At 44.6% G+C, this 23648-nt stretch overlaps 1 protein-coding gene across 3 annotated transcripts in view; it reads right to left on the bottom strand.

Annotated features, from left to right (window-relative positions):
• Positions 1-23648, bottom strand: part of ppp2r3a (protein phosphatase 2, regulatory subunit B'', alpha) — a 421139-nt gene that overhangs the window by 12572 nt on the left and 384919 nt on the right. For all 3 annotated transcript variants that reach the window (XM_041173201.1, XM_041173211.1, XM_041173221.1), the window contains 3 exons: positions 22856-22930; positions 11764-11850; positions 4012-4168 (listed from right to left, as the gene is read on the bottom strand). In XM_041173201.1, the coding sequence (XP_041029135.1) occupies positions 4012-4168; positions 11764-11850; positions 22856-22930 (319 nt within the window). The remainder of the gene's footprint in view (positions 1-4011; positions 4169-11763; positions 11851-22855; positions 22931-23648) is intronic.

Raw genomic sequence — 23648 nt, forward strand, 5'->3', positions numbered from 1 at the left:
TGAGCACCCGGGTGCCGTCGCGCACTCGGCCTGATCGGGCGAGCACCCGGGGGCGCCGTCGCGCACTCGGCCCGATCGGGCGAGCACCCGGGGGCGCCATCGCGCACTCGGCCCGATCGGGCGAGCACCCGGGGGCGCCGTCGCGCACTCGTGCAATATTTCACTCGGCAGGCGTGCGCAAAAGTCGGAAATGCACCCGCCGACAATTAAGAGGGCAATTAATGCCGTCCGTTATGAAATAAAATAAAAATAAATATCTGTGGACAGCACCTTCTATCAGCTATATTTTCAGGTGATTGATTGTGATGCACGGACATTTTTTTGCAGCTTTTTAAACCTTCATTTTAGCTTTTTCAGGTCTGCAGCTTCCTGAGGCAGCTGTCTGCCTTCAGGGAGCTTTCTCACAGAGCTCGCCCGCACCTGCGGAAACATCATCACCTGCCCAGTTCCCGCTCCCACCCTGGCAGCGCTGGCTTTTCAGAGTGCGTTTCACATTGGGTGGCCGTTAATTGGCCAGCCAGCGTGAAATCACAGCCGGCGGCCGATTGTAGTCGGGGGCCCTTTCCTGACCACTCCCGGGCCTGCCAATTGCGCACAACCACCAAAAGTAAAATTCAAGCCAAAGTTTTTGTTTTACAGTGAGACACTCTTTACCCCCTTTACTGCAAGACATCTAACTTTGAAGCATAATGATTAAACAGGGACTATGTGATAAATGGAGAACACTGACAGAAAGCCACTGTAAGATCTGTTTGGTCTCTTCAGGTATCACCTGATAACACAGAAGAAAGAACAGAAGGCAAGAGATATAGGTCAATGATCACAATATTTGGGCAAAGCTTTCACGGAGACCTCTGCTAAAAGCCAAAATAAACTGAGTCCAAAATGTTAGTCTTGATGCTGTATCATTAAGATTAAATGTGAGGATTTATGTGAGACAGCCTATGCAATCAAGATCAATTAGAGTCAGAACTGTAACTACTGATTGCTTGATTAATTGCTACTTGTTGAAGTTAAAATGCAATAAAACTGGGAAAGAAAAATCATGTTTCTTTATGTAAAGAAATACAGACTAATGTGGCGATGTTCTATTTTTATTTTTCCTTTATTTGGATACTTTAGACTCAGTCATTATGCTGTAAATTATTTGTCTTTGTATTCTCTTTCGCAAATTTCCTCCAAGAAGAATTTTTTTTTGGATGCACTAAAGACTCAGAGTGATGGTAGGGGCAACTTGATCTTAGTACCATGGATTCTTCTATCTTATGTATTTAGGCACATGGTGAGTAACACATGAATTAGGCTTCTAACCATGGAATAAGCTCGTGTTCTGCCTAGGATGCACCTAATCCCATGACATAGCCCAGAATTACAACAATAAGAGAGGTTTTTTTTATTCATTCATGGAATGTGGGCATCACTGGCTAAGCCAGCATTTATTGCCCATCCCTAATTGCCCTTGAGAAGGTGGTGGTGAGCTGCCTTCTTGAACCTCTGCAGTCCACGTGGTGCAGGTACACCCACTGTGCTGTTAGGGAGGAAGTTCCAGGACCCTGACACAGCGACATTGAAGGAACAGCGATATATTTCCAAGTCAGGATGGGGAGTGGCTTGGAGGGGAACTTCTGGGTGGTGGTGTTCCCACATCTGCTGCTCTTGTCCTTCTAGATGGTAGTGGTCGTGGGTTTGGAATATGCTGTTTAAGGAGGCTTGGTCAGTTCCTGCAGTGCATCTTGTAGGTGCCACTGTGCGTTAATGGTGGAGGGAGTGGATGTTTGTGGATGGGATGCCAATCAAACGGGCTGCTTTGTCCTGGATGGTGTCGAGCTTCTTGAACGTTGTTAGAGCTTCACTCATCCAGGTAAGCAGGGAGTATTCCATCACACTTCTGACTTGTACCTTGTAAGATGGTGGTCAGGGTTTGGGGAGTCAGGAGGTGAGTTACTTGCTGCAGGATTCCTAGCCCCTGACCTGCTCTTTTAGTTCCAGTATTTATATGGCTAGTCCAGTTCAGTTTCTGGTTAATGGTAACCCCCTGGATGTTGATAGTGGGGGATTCAGTGACAGTAATGCCATTAACTATCAAGGGGCGATGGTTGGATTCTCTCTTGTTGAAGATGGTCATTGCCTGATACTTGTGTGGCGCGAAAGTTACTTGCCACTTGTCAGCCCAAGCCTGGATATTATTCAGGTCTTGCTGCATTTGGACATGGACTGCTTCAGTATTTGAGGAGTCGCGAATGGTGCTGAACATTGTGCAATCACCAGAAAACATCCCCACTTCTGACCTTACGATGGAAGGAAGGTCATTGATGAAGCAGCTGAAGATGGTTGTGCTGTGGACACTACCCTGAGGAACTCCTGCAGTGATGTCCTGGAGCTGAGATGACTGACCTCCAACAACCGCAACCATCGTCCTTTGTGCTAAGTATGACTCCAACCAGTGGACAGTTTTCACCCCGATTCCCATTGACTCCAATTTTGCTAGGGCTCCTTGATGCCACACTCGGCCAAATGCTGCCTTGATGTCAAGTGCCGTCACTCTCACCTCAACTCTGGAGCCAGCTCTTTGCCCATGTTTGAACCAAGGCCGTAATGAGATCAGGAACTGAGTGGACCTGGCAGACCCCAAATTGTGTGTCAGTGAGCAGGTAATTGCTAAGTCAGAAGCTTTTATTCCCCGGGTGGAAGAGTCAATTACTAGGGGACATAGATTTAAGGTGAGAGGAGAAAACTATAGAGGAGATGTGTGGGGCACATCTTGGCGGAGTGTCTGGAATTTGCTGCCAAAGGAGGTGGTGGAAGCAGGTACAATAATGGTGTTTAAGAGGTAGCTTGACAAATACATGAATAGGATGGGAATAGAGGGTTACGGACCCCGGAAGTGCAAAATGTTTTAGTTGACGGGCAATATGATCAGCGCAGGCTTGGAGGGCCAAACGGCCTGTTCCTGTGCTGTACTTTTCTTTGTTCTTTGTTCAATTGCCACTTGATAGCACTGTTGAAGACCCCTTCCATCACTTCACTGATGATTGAAAGTGGGCTGAAGGGGCAGTAATTGGCCGGTTTGGATTTGTCCTGCTTTTTGTGTACAGGACATACCTGGGCAATTTTCCACATAACCGGGTAGATGCCAGTGTTTTAGCTGTATTGGAACAGCTTGGCTAGGGACACAGCAAGTTCATGAGCACAAGTCTTCAGTACTATGCCAGAATGTTGTCGGGGCCCATAGTCTTTGCAGTAACCAGTGCCTTCAGCCACTTCTTGATATCACATGGAGTGAATCAAATTGGCTGAAGACTGGCATCTATGATGGAGGGGACCACGAGAGGAGGCTGAGATGGATCATCCACTCGGCACTTCTGGCTGAAGATTGTTGCAAATGCTTACGTCTTATCTTTTGCACTGATGTGCTGGGCTTCCCCATCTTTGAGGATGGGGATATTTATGGAGCCTCCTTCTCCAGTGAGTTGCTTAATTGTCCATCATCATTCACGACTGGATGTAGCAGGACTTCAGAACTTAGATCTGATCAGAATGTTGTGTAATCGCTTAGCTCTGTCTATCGCATGCTCCTTACGCTGTTTGGCATGCAAGTAGTCCTGAGGTAATAATCTAAAAATGGAGGTTACCCGATAATCCAATTATTGTCTAAAAAGTGCTAGTTGGCGGGTAGGATCAAGCTCAGCTGTGATATTGCTCCTGGGTGAAGCCAAGCTGACATCCACTGTCTGACCTCAGACAGAAAGAATGATCTCGGGTGAGGTTCTGATGGGCTGTGTTTGTGTGAGCAGCCACACGCTGAGCACGACTCACTGTCCCCAGCTTTGGAGCAGAGAAAAGGCAAGTCAAATGATTAGAAATAAAATGGAGACTGCAGCAATTAAATTAATCAGTTAACATGTTCCTCAGTGAGATTTAGAAGCAACAGGAAAATACAACATTATTACAGGGAAATTAAAATGTACAAAACTCGTGACACATTGATATATAATTTGTAGAGTTACTCACCATGGTCATTGTGTCTGGCCAAGTCCTTCTGGTCAATGAAGAGGTCATGGTCAGTGTCTAGTTCCCAGAACTTACAGTAAATAACATAGAAATGCTCATAGGAGAAGTAGTCTGTAATTTGGTTTATATCGTCCTCTTCCTCCAGGAGGACAAGAGTCTGAGGAAATCAAGGAGTGATGATTGGCAAGTGTTAGAAAGTAACAGGAACATCTGTTGTGTCAAGCTGATTATTCTCTTGCTATTACATTGGGATCAGATGCTGCATAGCTAGGAAACTAAGTTCTATCAACTAAAAAATGGAATTGATGACAACTGGCAAGACAGACCTGTCTGCTTTTGCTGGACAACCATTTCACAATCTTATTGCTGTTATAATTTTTGGGTCTCTAACTTTTGCTGATTGGTTGTTTTTCATTTCTCATACGTAGGAAAGTATATTGTGAAGAGGACATGAGGAGGTTGCACATGGATATAGACAGGTTGAGTGATTGGGCAAAGATCTGGCAAATGGAGTTTAATGTGGGAAAATGTGAAGTTGTTCACTTTGGCAGGAAGAACAAAAAAGCAGAGTATTACTTAAAAGGAGAATGGCTGCATAATTCTGAGGTGCAGAGGGATCTAGGTGTTCTAGTACGAGTCACAAAAAGTTAGTATGCAGGTAAAGCAAGTAATTAAGAAGGCTAATGGAATGCTATCCTTTATTATGAAATGGATTGAACATAAAAGTAAGAATGTTATGCTTCAGTTATACAGGGCGTTGGTGCCACCGCACCTTGAATACTGTGTGCAGTTTTGGTCTCCTTATTTAAGGAAGATGTAAATGCATTGGAGGTGGTTCAGGGAAGGTATACTAGACTGATACCTGGAATGAGTGGGTTGTCTTATGAGGAAAGGTTGGATAGACTGGAGTTTAGAAGAGTGAGGGGTGATTTGATTGAAGTACATGAGATCCTGAAGTGCCTTGACAAGATGGACGTCGAAAGGATGTTTCCTCTTCTAGGCGAGTTCAGAACTAGGGGGCACTGTTTTTAAATTAGGGGTTGCCCTTTTAGGACAGAGATGAGGAGAGTTTTTTTCTCTCAGAGGGTTGTGCAACTTTGGAATTCTCTGCCTCAGAAGGTGGTGGAAGTGATGTCATTAAATATTTTTAAGGCAGGGGTGGATAGATTTTTGTTAGGCAAGGGAATCAAAGGTTATTGGGAGATCAAAACACAAGAATATTAGCCATGATCTTATTGAATGGCAGAGCAGGCTCGAGAGGCCGAATGGTCTACTCCTGTTCCTATTTTAGATGTTCTTATGTAAACTCACTCATGTCTACCACCTACGCACAGTAGCAGCAATGTGTACCCTCTACAAGATGTACTGCAGGAACTGACCAAGCCTCCTTAGGAAGCACCTTCCAAACCTACGACCACTACCATCTAGAAGGACAAGGGCAGCAGACACGGGGGAACACCACCACATGGAAGTTCCCCTCCAAGCCACTCACCATCCTGACTTGAAACTATATCATTGTTCCGTCACTGTCGCTGTGTCAAAATCCTGGAACTCTCCCTCTACTAACAGCACTGTGGGTGTACCTATGTCACATGGACTGCAGCAGTTCAAGAAGACAGCTCACACCACCTTCTTGAGGGCAATTAGGGATGGGAAATAAATGCAGGCCTAGCCAGCGATGCCCACATCCCATGAATGAATAAACAAAGCTAAGTCTAGTAATTAACAGTGTTATTAACTTTTCACTACATGAAAATTGTTGGTGACTGCCAATCAACCTCTTGCTCAGGGAATGAATAATTAAAAGTATGAAGTCTCATTCTTTCAGATTGTGAATTTTTAGAGATTTTGAAAATGTCAAAATATATGATTTTATATTTTTTTCTTACTTTTCCTTTCTGTTTCTTTTAGTTTTCTCTTAATCCAATCTTTCTTTCAATCCCTCTATTCCTCTTTCTGATTCATAAGATCATAAGAGACAGGAGCGAGAGTAGGCCATTCGACCCTACGAGCCTGTTCTGCCATTCAATAAGATCATGGCTGATACAATTGTAGCCTTAACTCCGCTTTCCTGCCTGCTCCCCATTACCCTTGACTCACTTGTCAATCAAAAATTTGTCTAACTCAGCCTTGAATATATTCAATGATTCAGCTTCCGTTGCTCTCTGTGGAAGAGAATTCCAAAGACTAATGACCCTTTGAGAGAGGAAATTCTCCACATCTCATGCTTAAATGCGAGACCTGTTATTGTGAAACTCTTCCCCCTGGTTCTAGAATCCCCCACGAGGGGAAATAATCTCTCAGCATCTACCCTGTCAAGCTCCCTCAGAACCTTATATGTTTCAAAAAGATCAACTCTCATTCTTCTAAACCCCAATGATTACAGCCTTTCCTCATAACTCAAATCCTGCATCTCAGCAATCAGCTTAGTGAACTTTTTCTGACCGCTTCAAAAGTAAGGATATCCTTCCTTACTAAGCAGACCAAAACTGTACAGCGTACTTTAGGTGTGGCCTCACCAATACCCTGTACATCTGCAGCAAAACTTTTCTACCTCAACACTCTGTCCCCCTTGCAACACTCCATTTGCTTTCTTAATTACTTGCTGTACCTGCATATTAACTTTTTGTGATTCATGTACCAGGACACCCAGATCCCTCTATACTTCAGAATTCCACAATCTCTCTCCATTTAAATATTGGGCCATAACTTCCAGTGTAACTGGGGGGTTATCTCAAAGATGTACTGGGGAATCTGCCTCAGATGTTCCCAGGTAAGCATTGCATGGCAATTGCTCAGGAAGTGTAAACTTCTAATGGGAAATTGCCCTGCACTGGGAACCATCCGAAAAAGCGATCTAAATCGCAAACCTCGGATGGCTCCAACTGTGTTACATCAATAGTTACGCAGAAAAGTTAGAAAGATTAAAAGCACTTCTAGCTTCTGGGACTCCCACTCTCCCCACAGGACTCCCGCCCCCGGGATTCCTCCCAACCTCCCACTGAATTCCACCCAGCCCCAGAACCCACAAGGTCTCCCACACCCACCGCCCCCCCCACCCCCCACCCCGAGTCACCGGCCTGAATTTTTTGTTCGTCAGGCGTGCGCGATCGGCAGGCAGGCCCAGAAGCAGACGGGAAATGGGCCTCCAGCTGCAATCGGCCCTCGACTGCAATTTCACACTGGCTGGCTAATTAATGGCTGCCCAGCGTGAAATGCACACTGAAATGCTGAGCGCTGCTGGGGGTGGGGGCGGGAAGAGGGTGGGCGCCAACCTAACCGAGGGTGCGGGTGAGCGCTTCTAGTGAGCTCACTTAAGGAAGACAGCTGCCTCAGGGAGCTGCAGACCTCCACAGAATACACAGAACAACAAAAATGCTGCAAAATATGTCCATACAGCACAATCAAAATCCTGAAAGCATACTTCACAAAAAAAAAATCCCCAGATACCTCTTTTCTTTTCTCCAGAGATTTCATCCTGGCCTGGATCGAGATTTTCTCAAAAATGTGAATGCGGCATGGCCGATTGGCCCATCTGCCAACAGTAAATGTGGACGGGCCATGTAAAATTGTTGTTAATTGCATTATTAATGCGCTTAATTGCCTGTTTAATTGTTGGCAGGCACCCTTCCGACCGTCATGTGTGCCCTGCAAGTGAAATATCGCGTGCATGCCCAATGATGTCGAGACACTGGCCCGACGTCATCTCATGCTATTTCATGTCCGTTCGGATTGGACACGCGCCTGCCCGCAGGACGTAAAATGTGGCCCCTCTCCCCACAGGACTCTCGACCCGCTCCCCAACCCCACATCGTGGGACTCCTCCCAACCCCAAAACCCCCAGGGGACTCCTCCAAATCCCCGACTACCTCCTCCCATGCATGACCTGACCTGTCCCCCACCCACTGACTGTATGACCTCTCCCCCACTGGCTGTCCAACTCCTCCTCCTGACTGCTTGATCCCTGTCTGCCTGTTTAAACACCACCCCCCCCCCACCTCCAACCCTGGCTGTCCAATTTCCCCTCCCCCCGACTGCCAGCACCCCTACCCCTGACTGTCCGATCCCCTCCATCTCAGCTGTCCGATCCCTCTGTCCCGATTGTCGGTGCCCCCCTGGTAACCCCTGACTGTCTAATCCCCTTCCTCGACTTTTCCGATCCCATTTCTATATTTCCTTAGTTCTGATGAAGAGTCATACGGATTCGAAACGTTAATTGTGTTCCTCTCTGCAGATGCTGTCAGACCTGCTGAGTTTTTCCAGCTATGTTTATTTTTGTTTCCCATTCCTCAACACTCTGATTACCTCCCCCTCTGCTAAAATCTAACCACTTATCTGACAAACCTACCTTCTCCCTGGCTTGAAAGTGGCCAGACCTTTAAGCCAGCAGCTAGTTCCCTAAAAAAGGGGGCTTGGTCGTCTTCCATCCGATTTTGCAGCGCTTGACTGAAGCCCTCAGGAACGCGCTGCCCTGCACGGTTCTCCCCTGGTCTGAGTCGGAAGGTTGGGCGAGACAGGGTTGAGAAGATTTCCAGGTAAGAAAGTGGGAGTGGAGTGACGATCCGACTCTGATTGTCACTCCGCTGAAGTTCAGGCCCAATATTCTGCTTTTCTATTATTCCTGCCAAAGTGAACAACCTTACGTTTTCCTGCATTATACTCCATCTGCCAATTTTTTTGCCCACTCACTTAACGTTTATATATCCATTTGTAGATTCGGTGGGCTGCATTTTAAATGCCCCAGCCAGGCATGTTTTTAGTGAGGGGACATGTAAAATAGGGTAGCTACCCTCCTTCCCAGCCACCCCCGAACTCACCTCCATAAAACGGAGGGGTGGGAGGGTGCTGAAATCAGCAGACCGCCCGTCATATTTAAATAGGTAATCAAGGGTCAATTAGGCGCATTACCAAGCCAATTGACCCTGAAAATACGCTGCCTTTGCCATAAAATGTTTGGCGTGGGCAGTCGGGCAGGAGTGTGCAGCCACTCAGCCCTTGTTTAGTCCACCCACAGCGCATTTTGGCTGAGGGGCGGGCCAGCTCCACGCTGACTTTGATTGCTTGGGGATGTGGGTTGTGGGGGGGGAGGGGGGTTGAGCAGGGGCGAGCCGACCCCCCTCCAATAATTAGCATCCTCCTGAAAACTTGTTTTCCTAACTTTGTTGCACCAGCAAACGTGGCTACAATAAAGTTGTTCCCTTTGTCCTAGTCATTAATATATATCGTAAATAGTTGAGGCCTCAGCACTGATCCCAGTGGCACTCCACTAGTTAGTTTGCCAACCTGAAAATGACCCACTTATCCTGAATCTGTTTCCTGTTCATTAACCAATCCTCTATCCATGTTAATTATATATATCACCCCCAACATCATGAGCTCTTGTGCAGTAACTTTTTATGAGGCCTTATCAAATGCCTTTCGGAAATCCAAATACACTACATCTACGGGGATGCATTATTCATCCTGTTGTTGCATCTTGAAAGAGCTCTAATAAATTTGTCAAAGCAATTTCCACTTCAAACCATGTTGACTCTGCCTGATTGTATTATGATTTTCTAAATGTCATTTCTAAATTCACTCTCCTTTTCAATTTTTCCTTTGTTTATTTCTCAATTCTTAAACTTAATTGGTTAAGGAAATAAAAGGCCAGAATCTTAACACCTTAGTTTTTAAATGCAGGCCAGGAATATATCTGGGACCTGATCCTGATGGCCCTGAGGTCCGCCCATCATCCTGGAGGCAGCCAATTAACAGACCGCCACTGGGAGCCCTGTCCAATTAAGGATGGCAGGTGGGCTTCACCTGCAGATGCCCTTGACGATTTGAAAACTTGGCATAAGCAAGTGTGGCCTCAACTGCCAGGCCATCAGTATGGAGTGGGATCCTTTCCACAGGATGACCTGTGGCCTCCTCTCTAGTCCTCCGGCACTTGGGTCTCTGGAGGTTGTGGGGGGAGGTTGCTGATTAAGGGGGCCTCAATGGCTCTGGCCTGCCACCAGGAGGCCACCTCCAGGCATTCGCTTGGGTTGGGGACCAGTCCGCTGGTACCAAGATTCTGACAGCATCATCAATTTGCCATTAAGTGGGCACTTAATTGCTGATAATTAGCTACCGACCTCTGCAAGGCAGGTGATCAGCGCCATTCAGACCCCACCTCTGGCAAGATTGCTCAGAGGTGGGAACTCATCGGAGAGCTGCCCTCATGCGAGATTTTCTGAAAATCTCTGTCCTCCTGCCTTCAAAGCCACCTCTACATGCATGATAAGATTCTGTCTACAATGTTCATCAAGATTCCAGATGTCCTGTTGCCTCTGTAATCAGCTCGCACTTCCAGCAGTGGGAAAACATTTTCAAACCGAAAACTCTGGGAACAAGTTTGATTAATGGAACTTGCTGTGAGATATCTGGTTCCAGCAGAATCTTGCCCAACTTGTTTTCAATTGGAATTTGAAATATTAGACTGCATCAAGATCTTTAAACTTAATGGGCTGAATCTTCTGGTCAGCGTGTGGGGTCGGGCCCAACATGCCCAGGCGTAAAATGACACGCGATGACATCGGGCATGTGTCCTGATGTCATTGCGCACCATCGCAAGATTTTGTTTGGTGGGCACACGCTGGAGTCGGCTGTGCGTGCGCCAAAACGTCAATGGCCTTTTAAGGTCATTAAGAAAGTAATTAAACTAGTTAAGAACGCTGCCTGTCCAACCTTAAGGTTGGCAGGCAGCCGAAAAGCCCAAGCAGTCTTCGTGTTTTTCAGGAAACCTCATCCATGGGTGAGATGAGGTTTCCTGAAGCTTTTATAAAATCAATAAATTAATTTTCCCACCTTTACAAACATGCCCCAACTCATGCGATACTGTCACATGAAGGGGCATGTTTAAATAAATTTTCACATCATTTACTAAACTCTTTCATTATCTATTCAGCTCCGTGCCTCAGGGAGATTTCTGTGCTCTTTCACGTGCTTGCGCAAATGAGTGCAGGCCCGACTCTCCCTCCTCCCCCCACCCAGATGGATAACACTGAGCGCTACTGGCCACGCATTGCATTGAGCAGGCCTTAATTGGCCTGCCCGTGTAAAATGGCGGCACGCAGCCGATCGCAGGTGGCGATCAGCTCCGCACCCACCCCTGCCCAGCTCGCCCACCGTAGGAAAAATCCAGGCCAATAATCCCACACTAATATGGACAATAATATTGTCCAATGCTGATTTCTGTAGCTAATGACTTTGTTAGCATAGAACGGTATAATATTTCTAATTGTGACCACTCAGAAGTAGCAAAAGGGAACTTAACATTGAGGAAAATTTTCTTCATGACCTATATATCTAGTTATGAATAGGATGCAAAGTCAAAAGGACAAATCTGGACATAGAGGATCAAAAGCTGTATGTTGTTGGAGCCATTGCACTGTCAAAATGTAACTAGGTAAATTATAATATTAGAATTTAATAGTGGAATTACCATTGGGGTTTTGTCTTCATGAATTTATTTTATTTGACAAGACTTAAGTCACTTTGCTCACATGCTTGGATAAATATGGTAGGGCCCATGATTGGGCAATTGTATCTAGCCAGCTAATGTAGTAAATGGCCACTTTTCTAATTTAAAGAATTTGCTAAAGTTATTGGAAGTATCTTGTGGAAGAAAATGTATTGCTACATCTTCTTAACCATGTACTCCTTAAGTACATTTGTAGAATTCTGCATGTTTGACATATTTCTGTAGCCTCTGGCAGAAGATTTACATACTTGCAGGAAGTTGCTCTTCCTCAGCTCTGTCAGAGTTATCTTGCCAGACCAGGATCTGTTGACTGTGTAGAATATTCTCTGTATGACCTATGGAAGTAAACAGTAGGCAAACCATAAATAACCCTCATTACAGAACTGTATACAAATCAGACACTCCTTATTACCAGGAGATAAGGGAAAGGGAAAATTGGCAGCAGAGTTACATGCTGCAGTTTATAGACAGACATCCTATAAAATTGACAGCATAGTCTTGCCAGCCTCAAGCGTCATTCAATATGCCTGGCCTCCAAGGAGAAATTACCATTCTATTTTAAATCACCTCACTATGACTTGTTAACAAACAAAGGGATTAACATTATTCACAATCAAGGAAACGAATGACAAACTACCTACCTAATAAGGAGAGTCATAGGATAGAGATCACCTTGGAGCGCTCTCACTCTTTCCATGACATGTTAATTTGGAAATCCTTAGTACTTACTCATCCATACACAAGTGGTTACTGTTGTCAGCTCTTTTCTTTTTGGAGATAGTCATGTGAATCTGATTTTTTTTGATCTGGGATCTCAAAATCCTTCCCCACCTTCCATTATTGGGGTTGGTGTGTTGTGTCACTGAGGTGGATTTCATTACATTTTATGGGATATTGGGATGCATTCATGACATTTGAATGAAACTAATACAATGGGCAAAGAAGCAACTTTTAATGAGTCTTGTCATTATAAAGGCAAGGGAGAGAGAGGAGAAATCAAGTCATGGAATATTGGCGACCCAAGCTGTGTGGTCAATTCCTTATGACTGGCATACTGGAAAGGGGGCAAGTAGAAAAAAACCTATAGAAACTTCTATCTATAACCAACAGGTGGGAAACTATTTTGCCATATACCATTTAAATATAAGGTTAAAAAAAGGCATAGGAGAAATCAAACCCCAACTATGAATTCTTTTAAAAATTCATTTGCTGGATGTGGCTGGGCCAGCATTTATTGCCCATCCCTAATTGCCCTTGAGAAGATGGTGGTGAGTTGCCTTCTTGAACCGCTGCAGTCCCTGAGGTGTAGGTACATCCACAGTGCTGTTAGGAAGGGAGTTCCAGGAGTTGACAGCGATATGTTTCCAAGTCAGGGTGGTCAGGGTGGTGAATGATTTGGAGGGGAACTTCCAGGTGGTGTTCCCATCTATCTGCTCCCCTTGTCCTTCTAGATGGTAGTAGTCCTGAGTTTGCAAGGTGCTGTCTAAGGAGCCTTGGTGAATTCCTGCAGTGCATCTTGTAGATGGTGCACACTGCTGCTACTTTGCATCCATGTTGGAGGAAGTGAATGTCTGTGGATGGGGTGCCAATCAAGCGGGCTGCTCTGACCTGGATGGTGTCAAGCTTCTTGAATGTTGTTGGAGTTGCACTGATCCAGGCAATTGGGGAGTATTCCATCACACTCCTGACTTGTGCCTTGTAGATGGTGGACAAACTTTGGGGAGTCAGGAGGTGAGTTACCCATCGCATAATTCCTAGACTCTGACCTGCTCTTGTAGCCACAGTATTTATATGGCTAGTCTAGTTCAGTTTCTGGTCAATGGTAACCCCCAGGATGTTAATAGCGGGGGATTCAGTGATGGTAATGCCATTGAACATCAAGGGTGATGGTTGGTTCTCTCTTGTTGGAGATAGTCATTGCCTGACACTTCTGTGGCATGAATGTTACTTACCACTTGTTAGCCCAAGCCTAGACATAGACTGCTTCAGTATCTGAGGGATTGCGAATGGTGCTAACATTGTGCAATCATCAGCGAACATCCCCACTTCTGACCTTATGATGGAAGGAAGGTCATTGATGAAGCAGCTGAAGATGGTTGAGCCAAGGACACTACCCTGAGGAACTCCTGCAGTGATGTCCTGCAGCTGAGATGACTGACCTTCAACAATCACAACCATCTTCCTTTGTGCTAAGTGTGACTCCAACCAGCGGACAGTTTCCCCCCTGATTCCCATTGACTCCAGTTTTGCTAGGGCTCCTTGATGCCACACTCGGTCAAATGCTGCCTTGATGTCAAGGGCAATCACTCTCACCTCACCTCGGGAGTTCAGCTCTTTTGTCCATATTTGAAGCAAGGCTGTAATGAGGTCAGGAGCCGCATGGACCTGGCGGAACCCAAACTGGGCATCAGTGAGCAGGTTATTGCTAAGCAAGTGCCGCTTGATAACACTGTTAATGATCCCTTCCATCACTTTACCGATGATCGAGAGTAGGCTGATGGGACGGTAATTGGCCGGGTTGGATTTGTCCTGCTTTTTGTGTACAGGACAGACCTGGGCAATTTTCCACGTAGCTGGGTAGATGCCAGTGTTGTAGCCGTACTGGAACAGCTTGGCTAGGGACACAGCAAGTTCTGGAGCACAAGTCTTCAATACTATTGCCAGAATATTGTCAGGGCCCATAGCCTTTGCAGTAACCAGTGCCTTCAGTTATTTTTTGATATCTTGTGGAGTAAATCAAGTTGGCTGAAGACTGACATCTGTGATGCTGGGCACCTCCAGAGGAGGCCGAGATGGATCATCCACTCAGCACTTCTGACTGAAGATTATAGCAAATGCTTCAACCTTATCTTTTGTACTGCTGTGCTGGGCTCCTTCATCATTGAGGATGGGAATATTTGTGGAGCCTCCTCCTCCAGTGGGTTGTTTGATTGTCTACCACTATTCACGACTGGATGTGGCAGGACTGCAGAGCTTAAATGGCCCAATCTTCTTCAGCTGCTTCATCAATGACCTTCCTTCCATCATAAGTTCAGAAGTGGGGATGTTCACTGATGATTGCACAATGTTCAGCACCATTCGCGACTCCTCAGATACTGAAGCAGTCCATGTCCAAATGCAGTAAGACCTGGACAATATCCAGACTTGGGCTGACAAGTGGCAAGTAACATTTGCGCCACACAAGTGTCAGGCAATGACCATCTCCAACAAGAGAGAATCCAACCATCGCCCCTTGATGTTCAATGGCATTACCGTCAATGAATCCTCCGCTATCAACATCCTGGGGGTTACCATTGACCAGAAACTGAACTGAACTAGCAATATAAATACAGTGGCTACAAGAGCAGGTCAGAGGCTAGGAATTGTGCGAAGAGTAACTCGCCTCCTGACTCCCCAAATCTTGTCCACCATCTACAAGGCACAAGTCAGGATTGTGATGGAATACTCCCCAATTGCTTGGATGAGTGCAGCTCCTACAACACTGAAGAAGCTGGACACCTTCCAGGACAAAGCAGTCCACTTGACTGGCAACACATTCACAAACATTCACTCCCTCTATCACCGATGCACAGTAGCAGCACAGGAGGTGCACTGCAGAAATTCACCAAGCCTCCTTAGACAGCACCTTCCAAACCCATGACCACTATCGCGTAGAAGGACAAGGGCAGCAGATAGATGGGAACACCGCCACCTGGAAGTTCCCCTCCAAGTCAGTCACCATCCTGACTTGGAAATATATCGCTGTTCCTTCACTGTCGCTGGGTCAAAATCCTGGAACTCCCTTCCTAGCAGCATTGTGGGTGCACCTACACCATATGGACTGCAGTGGTTCAAGAAGGCAGCTCACCACCACCTTCTCAAGGGCAACCCAGGATGGGCAATAAATGCTGGCCCAGCCTGTGAAGCCCCATCCCGTGAATGAATAAAAGAAAAAAAATCTGATCCATTGATTGTGGGATCGCTTGGCCCTGTCTATCACTCCCTGCTTATGCTGTTAGGCAGGCAAGTATTCTTGTGTTACAGCTTCACTAGGTTGACTCCTCATTTTTAGGTATGCCTGTTGCTGCTCCAGGCATTGCCTCCTACACTCTTCATTGAATCAGGATTGATCCTCTGGCTTGATGGTAATGGTAGAATGGAGGATATGCTGGGCCATGAGGTTACAGATTGTGTTTGAGTACAATTCTGCTGCTGCTGATGGCCCACAGCACCTCATGGATGCCCAGTCTTGAGTTGCTAGATCTGTTTGAAATCTATCCCATTTAGCACAGTAGTAGTGCCACACAACACGATGGAGGGTATCCTCAAATAATCTACAGGTTGACCCAGGCCCACACTGGACTGTGGTGAAGTTTGTGTTTGACTCTTCTGTCCAGTAATATCCTCATCACCTACAGGAGTCAAACTGAAATATGTCAGTAACTTTTCCCCCCGCCCGCAAGCTTGCAAAGTTATTCACTTCAAATGTTATGCTGCAATGGCACTCTGTTGTAGCTAAGTTAAAGTGTAGGGGAAGTAAGGTTTGGCAATGCCAATTCATAAATAGTTACACTTGAGTTAATGCCACAGAATGCCATTAATGTGACCTGCATTCATCAATTGTAGTCATCTGGCTGAAAGTTACAGACAGAGACTGAACGTACAACGAACGCACAGCTCAAAAAAGGAATATTATTTATGTTAGGCAGGACTTGGATGAAGTTTAATTTTTAACCTTCAGAGGATCTTGGAAGGGTAGACTACTTAGGAACAATGTTAGTTTAAACAATATGTCACAAACCTGCAGGATAAATCTTCGAATACCAATGTACACAAGGCAGTACCAAATATTTCCCCGATTTAGAACGTGAGAGAAAAATGTCATGGAAAATAATCAGAACAGTGGTAGAGAAAAATTACATTGGTTATCGCACTCTACCAAATTATGTGTCCCAGTTTCTGTGTAACAATAATCAACACTGTACTTTGCTTGACTGTAGTATTTATTTTTGACTGTATATGCCTATTATGGATTTTTTCTTCTATTTTCTCTCCTCTTGCTGGTGCACACACCCGATCAATCTCTATAAAACACTAGTGTCATGAAACTAACATTTTTTTCATAATATTTTTCTGGTTTATTGTAAAGTAGGTTTATGGGGGTAAGTATAGCTGGGTCTGTGTGTGATTTAGTTACATTTGGAGTCAAGTAGGCTGCAAGTTTAAATCATCAGAAGGAAACTAGGCGCTTGACATGCCAATGAGTAGGCATGGATCCCAATCTATTTATAACTAGCCAGGCAAGCAAGGCTAAGGAATTTGTTTATTGTTCCCAAAGCTTACTGACAATATATAGTGACAACATGAAAGTTTTTATATTATGAGGGAGATACAGTTTCAAAGACATATGGAGAGATAGAACTAACATATTAAAAAGAGAGAAACATATATAAAGGAGGATTAAAGGCTATGGGTCACGAGAAGGCTATGTAAGATCTAACGGGAGTGTGTGAAATAGCCTTAATGAAGCCTCCAGCATTTGTGCATAAGTCTCCTGTCTTACAAAACTGAAGCTGGAGAAAAGCCATTTGGAATTCCAGTGTCCAGGGTATTGTTAACTTGCTGAGTTTGTTTAAAATATAAAATCTATTTTTGGGCCTTTGCTGGAAGGGTTGAGAATCAGGGGAAACAAAGTTAAAGTGATTGGCAAATGGACCAAAAGTGACATGAAGAAAAACTACCTTACGCAGTGAGTGGTCATGATCTGGAATGCAATGCCTGAAAGGGTGGTGGAAGCCAGAATCACAGAATCTTAACGGCACAGAAGGAGGCCCACTGTGTCTGCACCAGGACTTCAGATCAGCATTATGAACTAGTGCCATTGCCCTGCCTTTTCCCTGTACCCCTTCACCTTGTTTCTATTTAAATAATCATCTAATGCCCTCGATTGAACCTGCCTCCACCACACTTCCAGGCAGTGCATTTCAGACCCGAGCCACTCGCTGTGTGAAAAAGTTTTTTCTCACATCACATTTGCTTCTTTTGCAAATCACTTTAAATCTGTGCCCTCTCGTTCTTGATCGTTTTATGAGCAGGAAAAGCTTCTCCCCATCTACTCATGATTTTGAAAACCTCTATCAAGTCTCCTCTCAGGCTTCTCCTCTCCAAGGAAAACAGTCCCAACTTCTCCAATCTATCCTCATAGCTGAAGTTTCCCATCCCTGAGACCATTGTTGTGAACCTCTTCTGCACTCTCTCCAATGTGTTCACATCCTTCCTATAAAATGGTGCTCAAAACTATACATAATATTCCAGCTGAGGTCTAGCGAGGGTCTTATACAAATTTAGCATAACCTCCCTGCTCTTGTACTCTATGCCCCTATTAATAAAGCCTATATGCTTTATTAACTGCTCTCTCCACCTGTTCTGCCACCTTCAATGATCTATACACATATACACCAAGTCTTCCTGCTCCTGCACTCCCTTCAAAATTTCACCCCTTATCTTATATCGTCTGTCCATGTTCTTCCTACTAAAATGCATCACCTCACACTTCTTCGCATTCAACTTCATCTGCCACTTATCTGCCCACTCCACCAACTTGTCTATGTCCTCTTGAAGTTCCACACCGTCCTCCTTGCAGTTCACAACACTCTCAAGCTTCGTACCATCTGAAAACTTTGAAATTGTCCCCTGCACATCAAGATCTAGATCTACCAGCTCAATATTCCAGGATATAGGGTCTTCAGGTGAGACAGGGAAGGAGGTAAAAGAGGAGGGTGTATCGCAATATTGAACAAGGAATCAATTACAGCAGTAAGGAGGGATGACATCTTAGAAGGCTCCTCAAATGAAGCCATATGGGTAGAACTTAAAAACAAAAAAGGAGCAATCACATTGCTGGGAGTCTACTATAGGCCCCCAAACAGTCAAAGAGAAATAGAACAGCACATATGTAGGCAAATTTTGGAGAAACATAAAAATAATTGAGTAGTCATTGGGGGATTTCAACTTCCCCAACATTAACTGGATTAGTCATAGTGTGATAGGTTTAGAGCAGAATTCTTAAAATGCATCCAGGAGAGCTTTTTAAGCCAGTACTTAGAAGGTCCTACAAAAGAGGGGGCGGTCCTAGATTTAATTTTAGGGAATGAAGTAGGGCAAGTGGCAGAGGTATCAGTGGGGGAGCATTTTGCAAATTGTGATCATAACTCCGTTAGATTCAAGATTGTTATGGAAAAGGACAAGGATGGGCCAGAAATCAGAGTTCTAAATTGGGGGAAGGCCGATTTTAATAAGATCAGATATGATTTGGCCAGAGTGGACTGGGAGCAGCTACTTTTAGGTAAATCCTCATCAAAGCAGTGGGACTCATTCAAGAAGGAAATAGGGAGAGTACAGGGCCAACATATTCTAGTAAAGATAAAGGGTGGGACCAACAAATCCAGGGAACCTTGGATGTCGAGGGATATACAGGATTGGATAAAGAGAAAAAGGGAGGCTTATGGCAGATACCGAGGGCTCAAAACAGCGGAAGCCCTAGAGGAGTATAGAATGTGTAGGGGGGAACTTAAAAAGGAAATTAGAGCAAAAAGGGGACATGAAAAAACATTGGCAGGTAAAATAAAGGAAAATCTAAAGTTATTTTACAAGTACTTTAAGAATGAGAGGATAACTAGGGAAAGAGTAGGGCCAATTAAGGACCATAGTGGTAATTTGTGTGTGGAGCTGGAAGCTGTAGGTAGGGTTCTAAATGAATACTTTGTGTCGGTGTTCACAATTGAGGAGGACAATGTGGGTATGGAAATCAGGCAGGACTGTGATATAATTAAATAAATTAACATAGAAAGGGAGGAGGTTCTAAGTGGTCTGGCAGGCTCAAAAGTAGATAAATCGCCAGGCCTGGATGAAATGTAAGCCAGGCTGTTGAGTGAGGCAAGGGAGGAGATAGCAGGGGCGCTGGCAATAATTTTCAACACCTCTCTGGCCACAGGAGAGGTGCCAGAGCACTGGAGGACAGCCAATATGATACCATTATTCAAGAAGGGAGGAAGGGATAAACCAGAGAACTACAGGCCAGTCAGTCTGACCTCAGTGGTGGGGAAACTATTGGAAGCAACTCTGAGGAACAGAATTAATCTACACTTGGAGAGGCAGGGATTAATCAAGGACAGTCAGCATGGTTTTGTTAAGGGGGGTTCATGTCTGACCAATTTGATTGAATTTTTTGAAGAGGTGACCAGGTGTGTAAATGAGGGCATTGCATTTTACATAGTCTACTTGGACTTCAGCAAGGCTTTTGATAAGGTCCCGCAAGGGAGACTGATAACAAAGGTGAGAGCCCACAGGATCCAAGGTAATTTGGCAAATTGGGTCCAGAACTGGGCTGAGTGGCAGGACGCAGAGTGATGGTGGAGGGGTGTTTTTGTGACTGAATGCCTGTGTCGAGTGGGGTTCCACAGGGTCCCTTGCTGTCTGATTTATTTAAATGATTTAGACTTGAATGTAGGAGGGTTGATCAGTAAGTTTGCGGATGACACAAAAATTGGTGGGGTGGTAAATAGTGAGGAGGATAGCTTTAGATTACAGGAGGATATAGACGGCAGGTCAGATGGCTGATCAGTGGCAAATGGAATTTAATCTGGATAAGTGTGAGGTGATGCACTTGGGCAGGACAAACATGGCATGGGAATACATGATGAATGGTAGGACCCTGGGAGGTACCAAGGATAAGAGGGGCCTTGGTGTGCATGTCCACTGGTCCCTTAAGGTAGCGGGACAGCTAGATAAGGTGGTTAAGAAGGCATTTGGGATATTTGCCTTTATTAACTGAGGCATAGAATATAAGAGCAGAAAGATTATGCTGGAACTGTATAAAATGCTGGTTAGGCACAGCTAGAGTATTGTGTGCAGTTCTGCATTATAGGAAGAATGTGATTGCACTAGAGAGAGTGCAGAGGAGATTTACCAGGATGTTGCCTGGGCTGGAGAGTTTTAGTTATAAGGAGTGATTGGATAGATTGGGGTTATTTTCCCTGGAGCAGAGGAGATTGAGGGGGGAAATGATTGAGGTGTATAAAATTATGAGGCACATAGATAAGGTAGACAGGAAGGAACTTTTCCCCTTGGTGGAGGGATCAATAACCAGGGGGCATAGATTTAAAGTAAGGGACAGGAGGGTTAGAGGGGATGTGAGGAAGAATTTTTTCACCCAGAGGATGGTGGGAATCTGGAACTCACTGCCTGAAAGGGTGGTAAGTAGTATTTGGATGTGCACTTGCAATGCCATGGCATAAAAGGCAATGGGCCTAATGCTGGAAAATGGGATTGGAATAGTTAGGTACTTGTTTGACCAGTGCAGACTCGATGGACCAAAGGGCCTTTCTCTGTGCTGTAGACCTCTATGACTCAACGACTCTACCTATCAGGAAAAACAAGGGTCCCAATACCGACACCTGCGGAACTCCACTACAAACCTTCCTCCAGCCCAAAAAACATCCATTGACCATTACTCTCTGCTTCCTATCTTTCAGCCAATTTTGTATCCAGAGTGCTACTGTCCCTTTTATTCCATGAGCAATAACTTTTCCCACAGGTCTGTTGTGTGGCACTGTGTCAAATGCCTTTTCAAAGTTCATGTACACCACATCAACAGCATTACTGTCATCGACCTTTTCTGTTACCTCTTCAAAAAACTCCAACAAGTTAGTTAAACATGATTCCCCCTTTAGAAATCCATGCTGGTTCTTCCTTATCAACCATATTTTTTCATATGACTACTAATTCTATCCCGAATAATTGTTTCTACAATCTTGCCCACCACTGAAGTTAAACTGACTGATCTGTAATTGCTGGGCTTATCCTTGCAACCTTTAATGAACAAGGGTGTAATGTTTGCAATCCTCCAGTCCTCTGGCACCTCCCCTGAGTCTAGGGAAGACTGAAAGATTATGGCCGGTGCCCCTGCAATTTTTACTCTCTCTTCGTTCAATGTCCTTGGATGCATCTCATCTGGTCCCGGTGCCTTTTAACTTTAAGTACCGACAGTCTAATCAACACTTCCTTCTAGTGACAGAGTTTCCTCGTCTGTCACCATGGCCTGGGCAGCATCTAGTCAATACATTCAAGCCTTTCAAAAGGGAGATATACAGTACAGGAAGGGGAAAAAATTGCAGGGCTATGTGGGAAGGGTGGGCGTGTTGGAGTGCTTTTGCAGAGAGCCTGCAAAGGCTTGATAGGCCGACTGTCCTTCTATGCTGTGACCATTCCATAATCTCTCATTCCCAAAGGTCTAATGTGGACAGGCTGCTCTCACCAGTACTACCTTTGATTAGTTACTAGGAGGTGCGTGTGTGCAGCCGGATAAAGACTGTTCTACCGTGAAAACTGGAATCTTTGTGGAGTTGGGGGTTGAATTTGTACCCACTTGGTGCCTTTAGATCCACAATGAAACACTAAGTTTAGACTCAAGGAAATGTGTGAACCAAAAGAAAATACATTATAGGTATTTAAATTAAAATGACCACCCCTTTGGAGAGCACACATTGGAAAAGTGAATTATATCAACCCATAAAGTCGATCTCTTTTTAGACATGAAAGGGTCAAAACTCTGGTCGTGTTCCAATCGTGTTATCCAGGGACTTGAGGCTGCTCTCGTAAAATTTTCTGCAGATTTCACAGAAAGAAGTTTCTTTGTTCAGTTTTAAAAGTAACAACATCATGATAAAAGCATTTTTACCAAGTTTGCAAACAAGGGTCATGATGTGATGCAAACCTACTTTAATCATCGTGTAAAACAGCACAATTGAATAACCAGGGCAGTACCATTTAATACATTGTGACCACACAGCATTAAAGGACTTGGAGTAGATTATTCCTCTAAAAGCTCCCCACTGAATCACTAATATTTCTTTCAAATCTTTCTGAGCAATGGCACGGAAGACTTCTTTCAGACTGTTTCCAAAAAATAGACTCACTATATCGTGAAGCGGCAATACAATTAAAAATTAATAATCAGACTATACTTCAGCATGCAGGAACTATTTCTGGTATGAGATTCTAAAAAACAACAGTTCTCAAACCTTTATGGGGAAATTCCCTGCAAATACTGACACACTTTTGGGAACCTAGCTTCTGAAGGTCAATGTCTGATATCCAAAGATACCAAAATATTATCATTGCAGAAAACTATTTTTATTGCCTACAGCAACTGAAATAAATTAAAAACGTAGAGAAAACAGTTGTCAGCGAGGCAGATGTTGACCTTGGGGACATAGATTCCCTAAGGGACTGCCCTTGGGTTCAGGGGCCCCAGCTTGAAACCCATGTTTTTAAAGTGCAGCATATCCAACCTCATCTTACCGTGGTAATGTATCGTGAATGGAATTCTGGCGCATCCTTCAAAAACGTTAGACCTGGATGTGTATCCACGATATCCTGGGTAAGACATTTAAAACATGGAGTTAACCTTAATGCCTGGACATCGACCAACTGGCAAAATCAACATTGCCTTCACTCAGCATTGTGTAGGTAAAGACCCCAGATCATGGAATCACGACATAGGGACAGAAGGAGCAGGAGTCTGCCATTCAGTTACTTGAGCTCACTCTACCGTGGCCGGCCTGCACCTTGAATCCATTTACCTGCCATTGATCCTGATCTCTTGATGCCTTTACTCAACAAAAATCCATTGACCTCAGTTTTGAAAGCTCCAATTAACTAAACACCAAAATGTGGGCACAAGAGTTCCAGATACTACCATTTGTGTGAAAAACTGCTTCCTGATTTCACTCCTGAATAACCTGGCTCTAATTTTAAGGTTATGTCCCTTTGTTCTTGAACTTCCCCACCAGTAAGGATAATTTCTCTTTATCCACCCTATATGACGCCATGTCCAAATGAAAAAGCAGATTGCTGTGGAACAGAAAGCACTTCCTTGATTGAGAGAGAAGTGACAGAAAGAGGAGCATAAACAAGTGAACTTCTGCAAAATTCACTGCAGCATTTCACAGCTAGGGAAGAGACTTTGAGATGTTCTTGTTGAGTTTTGTACATGTGAATATCTCAGAAACGAATATTTTATTGCTGTAAGAACAGGTGAATTAAGTTTCATTGATCAGATCCTACCAGATGATTAGAACAGCAGATGAAATTA

Source organism: Carcharodon carcharias, chromosome 2, assembly GCF_017639515.1.
Source record: "Carcharodon carcharias isolate sCarCar2 chromosome 2, sCarCar2.pri, whole genome shotgun sequence".
Lineage (NCBI taxonomy): Eukaryota > Metazoa > Chordata > Chondrichthyes > Lamniformes > Lamnidae > Carcharodon > Carcharodon carcharias.